This window comes from Talaromyces proteolyticus (assembly GCF_021365285.1).
Source record: "Talaromyces proteolyticus strain PMI_201 chromosome Unknown BGW36scaffold_9, whole genome shotgun sequence".
Taxonomy (NCBI): Eukaryota; Fungi; Ascomycota; class Eurotiomycetes; order Eurotiales; family Trichocomaceae; genus Talaromyces; species Talaromyces proteolyticus.
This window is the reverse complement of record NW_025764285.1, coordinates 1,610,071-1,624,571: the sequence shown is the minus strand read 5'-3', so window position 1 is coordinate 1,624,571 and position 14,501 is coordinate 1,610,071. Positions and strand designations below refer to the sequence as shown.

Genomic DNA, 14,501 nt, shown 5'->3' with positions numbered 1-14,501 from the left:
CAAAATGAATTGGAGTCTCGTTTGTCATGTTTGCATCTCTAGCGTCATGAGATCGGCATTGCGAGCTTGGAGCAACCGCATTTGATGCCACTCACCAGTTGCACAGCTCTGTATTACATTGTTTCTTCTCTCGTCTCTCTCAAAGATTAATGTCTTGACACGTGAGAGTCTTTTTCAAAATATACTAATATACCCACCCTTTATTTAACTGCAATAATGGACCACTCGCAAATGGACCACTCGCATATGGACCACGGCGGGATGGACCACGGTGATAATGACGGGATGAACCAGTGTTCCATGAACGTACATATCGCTATGCGCTATTTTCTGATGGAAACTGACAGGAATTAGATGCTTTTCACCTGGTCTACGAAGAATCTATGCATAGTCTTCCCCGAATGGCGCATCACCGGCACCGGCTCCCTGATCGCATCTCTTCTCGTGATTATCCTCCTCACCGCGGCCTACGAAGGGATTCGCAGCTTTACACGTACCTACGAGGCAAAACATGCACAGCGTCTCAGAGCATACACCACCCCTTCATTAACTGGTACGTTCATCTCTCCCCTCCTTCAATCCCATACTGGATTCTCTCTTTCCCGCCAGCCCTATTGCTGAAGTCCGGGCTGTCTTCAAGACAACGAGAATATTCAAGAATCGACCGTAGATGTCGGAACGGGCCATTCCAGAGGTATTGCGAATATCACCAGCTCACTGCTTGTAGGCAGAGACAGCAAGCAAGCGTTGGAGCAACGGGGTAGAATTGTCATGGCCTTGTTGTATGCGGTGCAAGTCTTTTATAGTTTTTTTATTATGTTGGTCCCCTTTCCTTCCTGGCTCCGTGTTCAAGCGCTAACAATTATCGCAGGCTTCTTTTCATGACGTACAATGGCTGGATTATGATCGCTGTAGCTGCCGGTGCCTTTGTTGGATATTTGGTTTTCGGAGGCGGCGCGCCTGCGACGAAGTCTGCGGCTTGTCATTGATTGTCGAGGTTTTTGAAACACTGGCGTTGACACGCTTGTAGTAACTTTTTTCCTTGGGTGATGTTGGGCCTAGTGTCGACTGTCTTGATATTTACCACCCAGCGCTATCTTCAAATTTGTCCTAGGATATTCATATCCGTCATATCACATAATTAACCTGTTTAAGGAACTTCGATATCACTGTCGCCATCTCCGAAACCAAAGCTAAAACCTACACCATTAGTACTCTCCCCGTTCACCTTCCCATGCACAATCTCGTCCCATTTTCTCTTCCTGCCTTCTTTCCGTTTTTCTAGATCCTGTATGGCGTTCTCCAAAAGATCCGGATGCCTCACTTTCAATCTTTCGACGAATTTGTTATACGGATCGGTAACATTTTTCCGGAAGCCAGAGACTTGATCGGCCTTATTTTGCAGGAAATCAAGAGCCGCAGTCAGATGGGCCTTAGGTACAAAGTTTTGTGTTATGGCAATAGAGGGCTCTAAGTTGACAACCAAATGCCACCAGCCAGATGGAACATGTAAAACTTCACCCTCGTTACAAATTCCCTCGATACACCCTGGCGTTCTTCTCGCTTCTGCATGGAAGCCTAGCAGCCATTCGGCAATGCTTAGAGGCGACGTGACTTCGCTCTGATCAGCCGAGACGTATACACCCGGCGGTGGTGGAAGTTTTGACGATGATGGGAACATAATCCAGTATTTGGACCCGCGAAGTACGGCATTCCATGCGCTTGTTGCATTTGGGTCCTTGTGGAATGTACTTCCTGATCGCTCGGGCCCGATGATAAGCCAGCGACTGTCGGGACGGTCTGATTCCAAAACGGCGAATAAGTCTTCTCCAAAGCATGGCGGCGGCCAGTACGCAGCCTCGGGAACCCTTGAGGGATGCCCGACTTTGATGTCCATTTTGGAGACAAAGTCCCGGTCGAATAGGTACAGTGGGCTTTCGTCGGCGTTGTGTTTCATGTAGTCCACGTAGGTGTTTAACGGCCAGTCAACGGCCTCTGCACGGAATATAGTCGTGTTGTATTTATTGACCAGGTCTTCTGTAGACCATTGCTGGTATACTGGCCATTGTTTCACAAGTTCAGTCAAGATGAATGGTCGATCTGTCCATGAGTCTTGAAACTCCTCTGCGGACAGATCTTGTAGACGGCTTATTTGGTTTCGAGCTGGTATTCCTGTAGTGTATGGCTCCAATGATATATGGGCACAATAAAACGGGCGGTGCAGAGTGTCCGAAAACAAAGTAGCACAATTGATCATCGGCACCTGAGATGGTGTCAAATTCAGATAAGTTGCTCGCCAAGTCCCTTGCCAGGTGACTAGTCCGCGAGAGCTCCTGCAAACAGTTAACCACTGGTTGTAAAGTAAAAATAAAACATTTGAGGATCGTTGGCTTTTAGATTCAATCATCTTACCGAATGAGCAGAGTCTTCCATATGTCTTCTGATCGAGTGAAGGCATACAACGCTTTGCACGTGCGGCCAAGCTTCAGCAGACTCGGTGCGTCGAGATATTCCAACAGCACCAACACCACATCGTCGGCCAGTAGGTTGAAGTTGCCAATTGCATTGCGTAGGTTCGAGGTAGCAACCAGGGCATTGCCACTCGGCTTGACACCAAGCGGATGGCAAGGAACTGCCTCGCTTTCGCCGCTCAGCAGACCATGGACTCCTACTTCGGCGTGAGAGGCTAGCGCCCCTTCTGCTATAGCCATCTTCGTGGCGTTCTCATTTCCCTTGTGTAGAGCAAAATCGAGCCTGGTAACACACGGTGCATAATCGTAATCGATATTTTGAGCCCTAACTAACTACAAACGTCACCGAAAGAGGCCGCGACTGGATGTGATTGGACAGACGGAAGGCCCGCAGCATTATGACCAATGAAACCTCCAAGCCGCATTTGAATGGTGGAGCTGGAAAAAACAGTGGACAAATCACAGGTTACAGGCCGACCAGCGGTGAAGGGCGGCAGAAAACAGTTTGTGGTTGGGCCCAGCAAGTGGCAGGAGCGAAGGCAAACTCGCGCTAAGATAGAAAATTTCACGACTCTCTAATAAAAAAAAAGAACCCCCGGCTCGCTCTTCCTCTCTTCCCTCTCCCTAGTTTTTCAACCCAAAACAACATCCACCAAATATCTGTTACACCCCTAGAATCCGCCAGCACTCTCTTTGCAAGGGAGTCGTGATTCTAGTTTTTTTCCACCACACTTCAGCGTCTCTGCCACTGCGATATCCTGCGGGATCGTTTGTGGTTTCTTCGCTCGCCAGCAACCCCACTGTCTCCCGGTCACAGCACAACGCCTGTGATCACCGATTTCAGCAACCACAATCATGGCTTCTAAGGGCGGTTTGGAGGAGGTCCCTGAGGGTATGCTAGTTTCTCTTGATAATATTTGCTCGTTCTTCTCGAGTTTTGGAAAAAGATGCGGTGATGATCACATCCTGCGGTGGAGGGTCACCCGCTGAAAATTTTACGCCACTTTCGAAAATGGTCGCTAACAGACACTCTGCTTTACAGGACAGATCGAGTCTAACTATGACGAGGTCACCGACTCCTTCGATGCCATGAACCTCAAGTCAGAGCTTCTTCGAGGTAAGTTTGAATGTTGAGTCCCGGTGACGAGCTTTGTGACCAGAAATAAAGGAAGGAGGAAAGAAACTAATTAACGGCAATAGGTGTCTACGCCTACGGTTTTGAGCGTCCCTCTGCTATTCAGCAGCGCGCCATCATGCCCGTTATCAAGGGTAGGTTCGCCATTACGATTAAAAAAAAACAATATCTAATCAGACGCAGGTAACGATGTCATCGCCCAAGCCCAGTCCGGTACCGGTAAGACCGCCACCTTCTCGATCTCCGCTCTCCAGAAGATCGACACCAGCCTTAAGGCTTGCCAGGCTCTTATCTTGGCCCCAACCCGTGAGTTGGCTCAGCAGATTCAGAAGGTCGTTGTCGCCATCGGTGACTTCATGAGCATTGAATGCCATGCTTGCATTGGTGGTACCAATGTCCGTGAAGACATGAAGGCCCTCCAGGATGGTCCTCAGGTCGTTGTCGGTACCCCTGGCCGTGTCCAGGACATGATCCAGCGTCGTGTCCTCCGCACCGACAACATCAAGATGTTCGTTCTCGACGAGGCCGATGAGATGCTTTCTGTGAGTGATATTGGATGATGTTAGTCCAGGTGATCTTGCTAACGAACACAGCGTGGTTTCACTGAGCAAATCTACGACATCTTCCAGCTGCTCCCTCAGTCCACTCAGGTGGTCCTGCTCTCGGCTACCATGCCCCAGGACGTCCTCGAAGTCACTACCAAGTTCATGCGCGACCCTGTCCGTATTCTCGTCAAGAAGGATGAACTTACCCTGGAAGGTATTAAGCAATTCTACATTGCTGTTGAGAAGGAAGAGTGGAAACTTGACACCCTCTCCGACTTGTACGAGACTGTCACCATCACCCAGGCTGTTATTTTCTGCAACACCCGCCGCAAGGTCGACTGGCTCACCGACAAGCTCACTGCCCGTGACTTCACTGTCTCCGCCATGCACGGTGACATGGAACAGGGTCAGCGTGATGTTATCATGAAGGAGTTCCGCTCTGGTTCCTCTCGTGTCTTGATTGCCACTGACCTTTTGGCCCGTGGTATCGATGTCCAGCAAGTCTCTCTGGTCATCAACTACGATCTCCCCGCCAACCGTGAGAACTACATCCATCGTATTGGTCGTGGTGGTCGTTTCGGCCGTAAGGGAGTCGCCATCAACTTCGTCACTGCCGACGATGTCCGCATGATGCGTGAAATTGAACAGTTCTACAACACCCAAATTGAAGAAATGCCCATGAACGTTGCTGGTATGTTTCCGTCATAGCCCATTTGCCATTCTACTGCTAACACTAATCATAGATCTCATCTAAACTACTTTCATAATTTTCGCTGTGTCTAGACTGTTCAGTTGCTTTGAGATACCTGATCAGTTTGGCCTGGACCCAGCTGGTTTTGGAAAAGCTTTCCTAAAAGTGGCTTTCTTCTGTAATTGTACCTGCAGAACCTTCGCTATGGCAAGGGCTCAATAGACAATACCATACTATTGATCTGCTAGGTTCTCTTTTTTTTTATTTTCAACTCTCCTATGTTCTTTTCCATTTTCATGTCTCACATTTTCCTGCTTGTTCGTGTTTTTATTCCTTTTTCAAACATTTACGGTTTGCGTCTGGATGTTCACCCACTATGTATCTTGACGCTTTGTCCTTGATCAAGGCGTGTCGCCTCGCATCCTTGAGAGCAGGACGAAGTAATGAGAAATGTTCGTCCGGGCGCTTTTCATTGTCTTTTGTTTAAAGAGCCATGAGCAGACGAGGCAGTTTGGGCGAACGGACGAATTATGATAATGACAGGGGGTGGTTGTATACCTGCTTTTAGCCATAGATAGAGGTAAATGCCATTTCTGTTTATTCATTCAACTGACTTACTCCTTGTCCCTTTTTGCTGCTCCTTCCTCGTTCCATTTGCCGGAGCGGGTCGTCACGTAACCACCACCACACTATATCATTTCTCATCATCTCTTCTCATCTCTCGGCCTTTTTGCTCTTATAAACGGCTTCACCGTCATCTCGAAATGGCTCCTACTCTTCCCTTCCAGCCGGACGATCTCAGTAGCGGCCCTGCATCGAAGGGCTCGCTTCTCTGGGCCTACCAACTACGCAAGGAACATGTCCATCTTGTACGTCGCCTCGAAGATACAACTACCGATCTCTTAGCATACTCGAGCAAAGTGACCGAACACCAACAAACACTCTCCAATCTTGAAACTCTCCTCAAGGGCTTGCAAACGGAGAACTACGATCTCAAAAATGAGGTCACCACTGTCCGCGACAAGTTCGCCACGTCCCTTGAGTTAGTCAATAAACGGGTCACCGCGATTTTTACCGCGTGGCAGGAGAGGGTTAGAGAAGAAGGTGTTGTCAAGAAGATGCAAGGCGACTTGGATGATGTGGCGGCTCAAGTCAAGGAATTGGCAGAGGGTATGGCTGAGGTGAAACTCAATGTGGTCAATGTTGAGAATAAGTGTGAGTGTTTGGCAACCAAACAGCTGGAGTTGGCAAGATTGAATCAAGGTAAGGTGGAAGTGTTGAAGAAAGCTGAGAAAAGTCCATCGAAAACTCGTGCGGCGTGTACTCAGACAGTGCCCCAGCCCAAAATGATTGTTGTTTTGAGATATGGCAAAACCAAAGTGGACAAAAACAGTATGCTCTTCCCTATCTTATTCTGAATAGATTCACTCTCTTGGAAATAAGATGTGGTTAACGGGAAGCGTGTAGCTTGCAAAACCGCGTCTCAAATGATGACCATTCAAGATAGCATCATAGACGAAGCAGCTATCTCGACAATGACCGATTCATGGGTCCCTGACTCTATGCCGGTGAAGAATCCCATCTCGTACATCGAAGCAATTTTCCAGAGAATAAAGCAAGAAACACGGAATTTGCACGAGTATTACACCTTTGCTGCGGAGTTGCGTTTCCAGTTACCTCGACGAAAACAAGAGGGTCATATGGTTGAAGTATTCTTTGATGGTTTGAGAAATGATCAGACTGTCAAGGCAGCTATGGAGAAGTATCTGGATGACTTGGGTTGGGTGTGGAGCAATATCGAGAACTTTTGCAACCATTTCAAACAGCCACCCACGAAGCAGAAACAGATGAAATTCGTTTACTACAACACTAGGTCGAAGGCAAAAGCGGGCGCGAAGAAAAGGAAGCAGAATGATATATCTTCCTAGATGAATGACCATGCCTGGACCGTGCTCCCCAAATACATAATGGGAATTCTGCACTTGTGTCAGACCGATATAATATAGGTTAAATCATGTCCGGACTAATATATCAAAGTAGTATCTTCACATTGTTACAAAGTTGATAATACTTTTGATTGTAAACATGTACACAACAAAAAACATATATACGACCCCGCACAACAAATCAACCACCTAGCAGTTCACAGTTGGTATTGACAATCAAGTCTCCTTAAACTCATACTTCCCCTCCAATCTATCCCTAACCTCTACCTCGATCTTTTCAATGCGTTTCCCGTCCACCTCGATCTCTGCCCTCATCACATCTCCCGCCTTCACCTCTCCAACCCCCTTCGGCGTACCCGTCAAGACCAAATCACCAGGCTCCAGCGTCATCACCCTTGATATATCTGCCAATTGGCGGGGGATCCTGTACAGCATCAAATTCGTCGAGTCTTCCTGCTTGACTTGATCACCAACACTTAGTCTCAAAAACGCATTGTGGGGGTCTGGAATCGCGGATTTCGGGATCAGTTCCGATATGGGACAGAATGTGTCGAAGCCTTTGGCGATTGACCACGGCAGACCTTTCTTCTTGGCTTCCTCTTGCACGTTGCGCGCCGTCATGTCGATGGCCAGGACGTAGTCTATGTAACATACAGTTAGACACCGTATCCTCATAATAATAACTGATATCTAGGGTCGAACGGGCATACTGGCAATAGCATCCAACGCGGTCTTGTGATCTTCCGGGTCCAGATCGCGCACCGTCTTGCCCATGACAAGACCGAGTTCGACTTCGTAGTGCATTTTCACCCCCTTGGGGCGTAGAACAGGGCCGTGGCCCGGGAGAAGTAGCGAAGAGGTTGGTTTGAGGAAGAAGAATGGCTGTTTGGGACGAGTGTTATTCAATTCGGCGATATGGTCTCTAGATTCCTCGACTCTCGTTAGAATTCGCGTTGTATTAAGATAGAAAGAGCGGTGCGCAATTGCGCTCAGATGCGACAATAGACATACGCATAATTCCGGCCGATGCAGATGATCTTGCGACAGTTGTTTCGGAAAGAGGCTGCCATTGTGCCGGTTCGCTTGTGCTTTGAGCTTCTTCGTCACTTGCAAAATATAGGTTGTGATTGTAGAAAATATATTATAAACAAAAGTATATATAATATTATATGCGCAAGATGCTGTACAGAAAAATGGCGGAAATCGGCAAAGTCACCGTCGAGCCGTCGACATGGATCAGGCCCGAATGCGGATCGGCGGAGGTACGTATTCAACAAGGCCGATTTGCGGAGAATCACGAATACACCTAAACAACATTTGGAGACATTTGTACATGTATTATCGGCCAACCTTCAAATGTTGTTTATCGCAGTAGAACAAACAGAGACTTCTGTATAAATACATCAATGTACTGATTGGTAATTCACCTGTTTGACCGTAGAAATAGGATCATCAATGTGATTTGTATTATATAAAAGTACTATCCTAGTACGAGCACCAATCGAAGGGTCATAATAAGATCCCCAACTCCAATCTCGCCGTGCATGGCATGATCCATACAATAGAAAATAAGTAAATGTTTGGACGCCAGCTCGCCGAAGCCGAAGGTTGCTAATATAGACAGAATTGAAAAGGAAAGGCCTGACTGGACGGGTATAGGCAAGAGTCTACACCAAAAAAAATGTGATGTACACCGACCGCTAATAGAACAAATAATCGTAACCAAGAATCCAACAAATGCGACGCTTGAACGCGCGAATCTAACGAAACCAAGGCTTGTAACCAAAAAAATTGGTAGCCAAGAAATGTAAGTAAAAAAATCAACACCGATATTCATCGACACATAACTCCGCGCGAAACCGCGTTACAATCATTTGTGTTCTTCATCAACTGCCGCTTTAATCTTCGCAAAAAAGCCAGCAGGCCATGCGGCTAGTTCTTCCTCCTTCGGTATGCCTCGCACGCGGCAGTGATTCACCACATTTGTCAAAATCCGAGAAATCATCTCCTGCGTTACAGGAACAGTTCCTTCGAGCTGAGCCTCAGGATACAAGAAAGGATCACGTTCGCTCAGTAATTCATCAATAGATGGGCGAAGAGTCTGATCTCGTTGCAGGCAACGTTTCATAGTCCGCATCAAGCCAAATGGAACGGTCACGCCGCCAATAGCAAACTGAGGAAACTCGATTGCGACCTTGGGGTTGGGAATAGCCATGAGTCGTTCATAGTATTTAGCAATACGCGCGAATGGTGGCTGTCCATATACCATCTTATACAGGATACAGCCAAGACTCCAAACGTCACTAGGTTTCCCAAGCTTCATCATCTTCCCCACGCTTGCTGGCAGACCTAATGTAGCATTGGAATCGATAAGGGCCTCCGGTGACATGTAATTAGGGGTGCCAACTTGCTGTTCACGATGCACATTGACGGTATCATCCTGGATTGCATTGGCGATACCAAAATCGATAAGTTTTAGTCGTCCTTGCACAAGGAGAAAATTTGCAGGCTTCAAATCAGAATGAACGATGTTGAACTTGTGCACTGCTTGAACACATTCGAGCATCTCTTTCCAATAATAGCGTGTAAAACTAGGATCAAAGACGGCATCTTCGGCATTGAGACGATAGGTCAAGATTTTCTCCAAGTCGGATTCACCAATTTCCATAAGTACGCTTAAGGTGTGTTTTTCGGTGTTGATTTCCCAGTCAAAGAGTCGTACAACTCGTTCCACATTCTCCAGCTTCTTGAGTAAATCAATTTCTCCCTTATACCCTGCCAATGTAAGACGGTCCACATCTTCCAGGTTCACTCGCTTGAGGGCAAATATTTTATAGTTTTCAGCCATGATGCGATAAACTCGAGAGGTGCCACCACGACCAATACAGTCCATGCGAGTGAAGGCTTTGTGATTGATCACCACCTGACTTTTTTTCTTTCGCGAATGAGAAGCAGTGGTCGCTGCGCCTCCAGTTGCTGTAGCTGTTTCCAAGACAGACATCTTGGGTGGCGGCGGTGCCGGCCGACGAGGAGTGTTGTTGCTTCGAGAAGTTAAAGGCTTTCGGGGAGAGGCTGTCGCTGGCTGTTGTTCATGTTCTTTCTTGTCGTCGTCGTATATTACCGAAAATTTCTCGGGCTTATCTAAAAGACTCAGTCCTGAGGATTTGGCTCTTTTGAATGTGGGTGGCGGGTCATTTTCTTGATCCTGTGCTGATGGAAGCACCGGAGGTGGTACTCGATATTGAGGCTGCTCTTTTACGCCCTCGGATTGCAACGAGCCTTCTGACGCAGTTCCCGGTGTAGATCGAGACCGATATGACCTTGGTGATGGCGGTCCAGAAAATGGAATCTCAATGATTGGCTTTGGTACAGCTGGCGCCGGCTTCTCCAAAATACGGGGATCGGAATCGATCCAGGATAATCTTGGGGATGACGCTGCTCTACTGAGACGACCACTAGCTCCATTTTCTTCTCGTGATTGTAGTGGTGACGGCTGTTTAGAACGCCTTTCAGGTGATGGATCATCACCCTCATTTTGTTCATTGATCTCTTCGCTCTGCCTGCGTAGAACACCTCTTCGAGCCGGTCCATTCAGAAAAGACCCAGTCAATCTGCCCACTCGTTTGACGCGGAGCGAACTCTGAAGACCGGGTTCCTCAGCATTACGCGATCTCAACACCGATGAAGTTCCCATACGTGGAGCAAATTCATCATCCATGCGAGGTCGCTTCTCATCGCCTGAGATATCTGAGCCTTTTGGACCGCTAGACAGTTCCATATCTGTTGGCTTGTGTGATGGTGAATTTGAAAGCGGAGAGCGAGTGGTACTTCTCGATCCAGTAATGCGAACACTGCGTGTACGCGGTGCTGGAGTTATAAAATCTTTTGAGTAGCTCTGGCTTTCGGAGCTTACACTTTCAGGCCTTGGTTGTAGTTTCACAGAGCCTACTCGAACCACTCGAGGAGCTGGACTACCACCGGATGAATCGTGAGGGGAAGCTACCCTCACATGCCTCTCAGGTCGCACAGAGGTAGCTGGAGGGTGCTGAAAGTCTCTGGTGGCAATACTTGATCGTTTTAAACTAGACTCGTGGCGGGGAGAAGAGTCCATGTTCATTGCATCTGATTCTAACAGCGCCTTGACGGATGCGCTGAACTTTGGTTCTGGAACAACCTCGTCATCTGAACTGTCGCCATTATAGTTTTGGGCTGCCGAGGAACGGCCACTGCGTAAAAGCTCATTGCGTATAGCAGGCGATGCGCGGCCTGAGTTCGGTCGCAAAAGTGAGGATCTAGAAAGGTGTCGCGAAATTGGTCGTTGTACACCGCTTGTTCTGTATGCGGATGACGCCGGTGTTGGCGACGCCTCTGTGGCCATTTTATGATAGGTTAACGCGTCGTGCTGTACATTGATCCTTATTTCCAAATTGTAGGCACCAATGCCTCGGCGTTGGGTGTTGTGGTCGACCTCTAACAATATTCGATATACAAGCTGGTCATGACAGGCTCGAAACAACGTTGTAGTTCTGGCAGCGCCCGCTCATTAGCGCCAATTCGATACACGTGATTTAGTTTGTCAACACCGTCGTCATGGAAACCATATTCTGCTGGCCGCATGATTGGCTCCCGCAGATCACATGACTACCCATGGCTATTATCATCCTCAAAGAAACAAATGCTTGATTTGACCATTTTTGTTCATGTGTTACATTAACATCCGATTATCTGATGCTTTGTGTAGTTATCAATTCAATGTCTTCTATATTACGCTAAGGCGCCTTATGAGAGGATTTCGGCTTCTTGCAACCGGGTGCAGTCATCTAGACCTATTCGAATGATTGATTTGCAACGTCATATAGAAGAGCATGCCTTTTATATACATGTAGAATATGTGAAACTAACGTGTGGAGAGAAGGTAGCATGACAACCCCCCAAGCCCAATAACTTGATGTGTAACATAGGTTTAGGGTTAGGGTTGAAAGGATTCTAGGGCTTCCTTGGCTCTATGCTTCGAGCGATCACGTCAATGTTCGACTTCTGTTTCTTCGCTTTCTTCAAAAGCTGTCTCGCTGATCGCTGAAACTTATTATCAGATCTAACCTTGTATATTCTTCTCATGATACTAAAATCTCCATCTGGTACCTGGGAAATGCACAGGGCTATGGGACACATTTCGTGAAGGAAAATCGGCTATTTTTTTACCCTTATATCTAGTCAATATTAGTTTATACGTAGAGTGGTGATATTCATCATTGAATAAGATTTAAATATAAGAAATAAAGAGGAATTAACATGGATACAATAAGAAAATCATTATACTAGTTAACTTTTGATGTTTCAGCTACAAATTCGATACATATGCAAATCTGCCTAAAAGACTTTATCAGGGGTGAAATTAACACCAGGCTAATATAAAGTTCGTCCTATGTAAGCTACTCTACCTTTTTCCATTCAAGATTGAATCCACAACCTTCGAAATTGCCAGACACTTCTCGTCATGGAAACGAGGGGCGATGATTTGAATTGCGCATGGGAGGCCATCAAGTATTTCCGGATCGTCTGGATAAAAGGAGTATCAGTCATTGCAGCAAAACAAAAGGCTCAAGCAATACATACAAGGCGGTCCTTGAGCAGGAGCCTCAAAGACCAGTGGCTCCGGATCGGCCTCTTTTGATACTCGAGAAAATGGGATAATCGATGCAGGGTACTGTCAGAAAAAAGGGGACGTTAGTCACGGTTATGTCTGGCGTGAGTGGTCACACAAATTCATAAACACGGAGAGACACTGAACATACATCGAGAAGATTCCACATCACAGTGTATGGGAAGAGACCATAAGAATCATGAGGCACTGCGGTATTCTGTGCCCCAGGGCCAATGATAATATCAAGATTGAGGTCTAATATCTGCTTGCTCCATGCATCGCCATATCCCACCCTTTTCAAGTCTAGTGCAGCAAGGTCTTGGATGGTACACTTTGAATGGTTTGTAGAGGGCTTGTCTAAGCCTAGCACTTTGAGTGCATTGATAGGGGGCTCGCCTCCTTTCTCTATATGGCGTAAAAATGTGTTGGAATCATCGAGAGAGAAATATTGAAGGGACAGGTCAAGTCCCGTGCTTGCCGAGATTTTAACGTCGTGGGATAGCTGAATAATGCTATGACCAGCGTCTTTGAGGAGACTAATAGCATCATGAATAGCACGTCGGACTGGGGGGTGCAATGGCCATTTAGGATCTTCCGCAAGAACCCCAATTCTGAGAGGCGAAAAGGCTACATTTCCCCCCACAGGAAGCCATGGAATTGCATGAGTAGTCGAGTCGTATTTCCATGGCTTTGCGGAGATCACTGAAGTAAGGAACAGTTCAGTATCGGTCAACGATGTTGTCAGAGGTCCGGCGGTAGCTAGAATTCCAGGGTGTCCAGGGAGTCCGTGATGAACAATGCCTCCATACGGCACTCGGCCAGTCGTAGGCCGGAAGCCATATAAACCACAACATAATGCAGGGACGCGAATGGAACCACCGATGTCTGTCCCAACTCCAATAAGAGATCCACGAAGAGCAATAAGAGCTCCCTCACCACCTGTCGAGCCGCCGGCAGTCATTGAGGTTCGCAATGGGTTCAACGTGCGTCCGAAAATATTATTTTCAGAATCCGCAACCTAGTGTTGATTTAGCTTAAGCGTAGGCAGTCACATAGACGTAAACCTACCATCATTGATTGTGGAATATTGGTTTTCACATATAAGACGGCGCCGAGCTGAAGCAACACATCTATGAGTGTCGAATTTGTTTCAGGCAGTTCATTGTCCAGAAATGAGACATAACCAATAGTGCTCGGAACCCCTTTGATATTGTAACTATCCTAAACAATATTTAGACCAAAATTTCACAAATCTGCAATGGGAACACACCTTGACGCTAATGGGTAGTCCATGCAAGGGCCCTACTACCCGTCCTTCTCGTTGGAGATAGTCATCCAAGAATCGTGCTCTCTCAATAGCTTGGTCGAAGAAGGTTTCGGTGAGGCATGAAGTCTGCATATATGTTTTAGCAAACCTAATCCCACAAAGAAATGTCTCTCAATACCAGCTGTTCTGCAATTGCCGCCCTTTTTGAGAAAGCGCGAGTCACAGCTTCTGCAGAAAATGATCCTGATGCTAGTTTCTTCACTAGCTGAGAGGCTGTATAGTTCTCGGTAATCTCCAGCTCCGAGGAAGATAGCAACCCAGACCTTCGAATGGCGTTCAGTGCGATAAGGTCGGTAGATTCACTTTCTAATGCTTTAATGCTTTGGAGAAAGCCCTTTGGTAAGCGCCAGTCTATTGGAATTTTCTCTAGGGCAGCGTGTCGTTTTGCCTGAACTCGTTCCTGCCACCTTTCCATCGTGAATAGCGTTTCAAGGAAATTTGTTGATGTGAGTGTACTGTCCAATAGTCCCCAATTTGTTCGAGGTTGCTTTGTAGTATAATCTTATCGAAAGAAAGTCTGGCTTTGATACACTTAATGGTTGAAGTGCAAGCAAAGTATATATATACTCTTGGAAATTTTGGAATTGTCTTCATGCTTATAAATTCCACGTGGTGTGAATTATTCGCCGCAATCATGATTGTCCCACACTTTACAAATAACCAATTTATAAATAGTTTAGTAGACATTAATTGATGTCCAAAACTGCCCAAATAGGTAGTTCGTGATATCCCACATCCACCC

General features: G+C 46.8%; 7 protein-coding genes across 7 annotated transcripts; 3 read left to right on the top strand and 4 right to left on the bottom strand.

The window, feature by feature from the left end:
* Window positions 1-354: 354 nt before the first annotated feature.
* On the top strand, window positions 355-989 carry BGW36DRAFT_300336 (Ctr copper transporter family protein; the record flags this gene model as incomplete). The annotated part of the gene is made up of 3 exons (XM_046211616.1): window positions 355-553; window positions 641-818; window positions 872-989. The coding sequence occupies 3 exons, from the start codon at window positions 355-357 to the stop codon at window positions 987-989; spliced, it is 495 nt and encodes a 164-aa protein (XP_046069787.1).
* A 161-nt stretch (window positions 990-1,150) lies between these two features.
* On the bottom strand, window positions 1,151-2,711 carry BGW36DRAFT_399272 (putative F-box and JmjC domain protein; the record flags this gene model as incomplete). Its single annotated transcript, XM_046218504.1, has 3 exons — window positions 1,151-2,333; window positions 2,413-2,636; window positions 2,673-2,711. The coding sequence occupies 3 exons, from the start codon at window positions 2,709-2,711 to the stop codon at window positions 1,151-1,153; spliced, it is 1,446 nt and encodes a 481-aa protein (XP_046069786.1).
* Window positions 2,712-3,326: 615 nt separating this feature from the next.
* BGW36DRAFT_361937 (putative ATP-dependent RNA helicase eIF4A) lies at window positions 3,327-4,905 on the top strand (the record flags this gene model as incomplete). Its single annotated transcript, XM_046214321.1, has 6 exons — window positions 3,327-3,363; window positions 3,514-3,588; window positions 3,672-3,740; window positions 3,784-4,148; window positions 4,200-4,842; window positions 4,895-4,905. The coding sequence occupies 6 exons, from the start codon at window positions 3,327-3,329 to the stop codon at window positions 4,903-4,905; spliced, it is 1,200 nt and encodes a 399-aa protein (XP_046069785.1).
* Window positions 4,906-5,606: 701 nt separating this feature from the next.
* On the top strand, window positions 5,607-6,770 carry BGW36DRAFT_399270 (uncharacterized protein; the record flags this gene model as incomplete). Its single annotated transcript, XM_046218503.1, has 2 exons — window positions 5,607-6,234; window positions 6,310-6,770. The coding sequence occupies 2 exons, from the start codon at window positions 5,607-5,609 to the stop codon at window positions 6,768-6,770; spliced, it is 1,089 nt and encodes a 362-aa protein (XP_046069784.1).
* A 234-nt stretch (window positions 6,771-7,004) lies between these two features.
* BGW36DRAFT_430137 (fumarylacetoacetate hydrolase family protein) lies at window positions 7,005-7,858 on the bottom strand (the record flags this gene model as incomplete). The annotated part of the gene is made up of 3 exons (XM_046220797.1): window positions 7,005-7,429; window positions 7,499-7,710; window positions 7,800-7,858. The coding sequence occupies 3 exons, from the start codon at window positions 7,856-7,858 to the stop codon at window positions 7,005-7,007; spliced, it is 696 nt and encodes a 231-aa protein (XP_046069783.1).
* An 800-nt stretch (window positions 7,859-8,658) lies between these two features.
* On the bottom strand, window positions 8,659-11,166 carry BGW36DRAFT_300684 (putative checkpoint protein kinase; the record flags this gene model as incomplete). The annotated part of the gene is made up of 1 exon (XM_046211646.1): window positions 8,659-11,166. The coding sequence occupies one exon, from the start codon at window positions 11,164-11,166 to the stop codon at window positions 8,659-8,661; it is 2,508 nt and encodes an 835-aa protein (XP_046069782.1).
* A 1,042-nt stretch (window positions 11,167-12,208) lies between these two features.
* BGW36DRAFT_418678 (amidase signature domain-containing protein) lies at window positions 12,209-14,174 on the bottom strand (the record flags this gene model as incomplete). Its single annotated transcript, XM_046219435.1, has 6 exons — window positions 12,209-12,347; window positions 12,405-12,495; window positions 12,584-13,450; window positions 13,501-13,653; window positions 13,703-13,825; window positions 13,878-14,174. The coding sequence occupies 6 exons, from the start codon at window positions 14,172-14,174 to the stop codon at window positions 12,226-12,228; spliced, it is 1,653 nt and encodes a 550-aa protein (XP_046069781.1). The 3' UTR covers window positions 12,209-12,225.
* Window positions 14,175-14,501: the final 327 nt, after the last annotated feature.